General features: G+C 39.1%; 1 protein-coding gene across 1 annotated transcript in view; it reads right to left on the bottom strand.

Moving 5' to 3' along the window:
• Positions 1–201: 201 nt before the first annotated feature.
• LOC137799546 (RNA-binding motif, single-stranded-interacting protein 3-like) overlaps positions 202–1,084 on the bottom strand; it is a 109,154-nt gene continuing 108,271 nt past the window's right edge. The window contains exons 13-14 of the mRNA XM_068596342.1: positions 796–896; positions 202–639 (exon numbers count right to left, since the gene is read on the bottom strand). Of these exons, the coding sequence (XP_068452443.1) occupies positions 636–639; positions 796–896 (105 nt within the window). The 3' untranslated portion in view covers positions 202–635. The remainder of the gene's footprint in view (positions 640–795; positions 897–1,084) is intronic.

Below are 1,084 nucleotides of genomic sequence, written 5' to 3' on the forward strand. Positions count from 1 at the left end.
ACCTTTCTTTTTTTTTTTAAATAATTCAACACGATGGAAACTTTCTTTTTTTCCCCAAAGTTTGAGAAAATTAAGGCAATAAAGATTTTAGGAAAACATCGACATTCTAGAAAACTACTCAAATCATAAAATGAATGAAAACAATGTAGCTTAATATCAAAGGAAGACAACCTGTTTTTTTTCTTTTTTCTAGAGACTTTGCTTCTTTCCTTCTTTTTTTTTGATTTAAAAAAAGTCTGAAAATCTACCTGCACATTCAAATGTTCTTTTTTCTTCTTCTTCTCTTTTTTTGTACAGCTTGTTGGTTGAGTTTAGATTTCAGTCTGTCTCCTTCTCCTCCTTCCTTCTCCTCCTTCCTTCTTCTTCTCCTTCTCTCCTCCGGAGGCAAAGTCCAGTCTCTCAGTGAGGAACGATGGACTCAAAGCTGCAGACTGCGTTTCATTTCATTGTCCTCAAGTTCAGCAAAGCATCATTTCTTTTTTTTTCTCCTTTCAACCAGGTAAGAAATATAATTGATTATTTTTTTGTCCTTTTGTCTTTTATTTGGTGCCCAGTGGAAGCTTTCTCCTCCCCACGTCGCCCACATCACCTCTTTTTTCTTCTTCTTCTTGATCCTCTCGTTGCCTCCAATCTCGTTACCTAGAGGAGACAGACACACAAGTTAGGGAGGAAAAAGAAGTAACACAACGAAAACTGATGAAATAAAAATATACAGATGGAATAAAAAAAAGTTTAAAAAATCGGATCGACAACTTCAACTGTAAAAGTATGAATTATTATTAAGAAAACACTCACTTGGACGGCTGGTAGGAGTAAGCTGTGGACGGATCTGCGCTGCTCTCTGCTTCCTCCTGGGAGGACGGGCCGGTCTGAGAGGACGGGTCCGTGACCACGCCCTGAAACACACACATGAAACACATGAAACACATGAAACACTCACACGGGAACACGAGCTCATCTTTGTTCCCCTGAAACAAAGTTTACAGAGACCGTCCAGACCGCTCGGTGCAGGTAAAGACCTCGAGGTGTTGAAGTGAAGAGCTCAACTTCTTCCTGCAGACTTCATTCAATAATGTAGAATAAT

Source organism: Clinocottus analis, unplaced genomic scaffold (genome assembly GCF_023055335.1).
Source record: "Clinocottus analis isolate CAN_PGR_092001 unplaced genomic scaffold, fCliAna1.0.p SCAF_36, whole genome shotgun sequence".
Lineage (NCBI taxonomy): Eukaryota > Metazoa > Chordata > Actinopteri > Perciformes > Cottidae > Clinocottus > Clinocottus analis.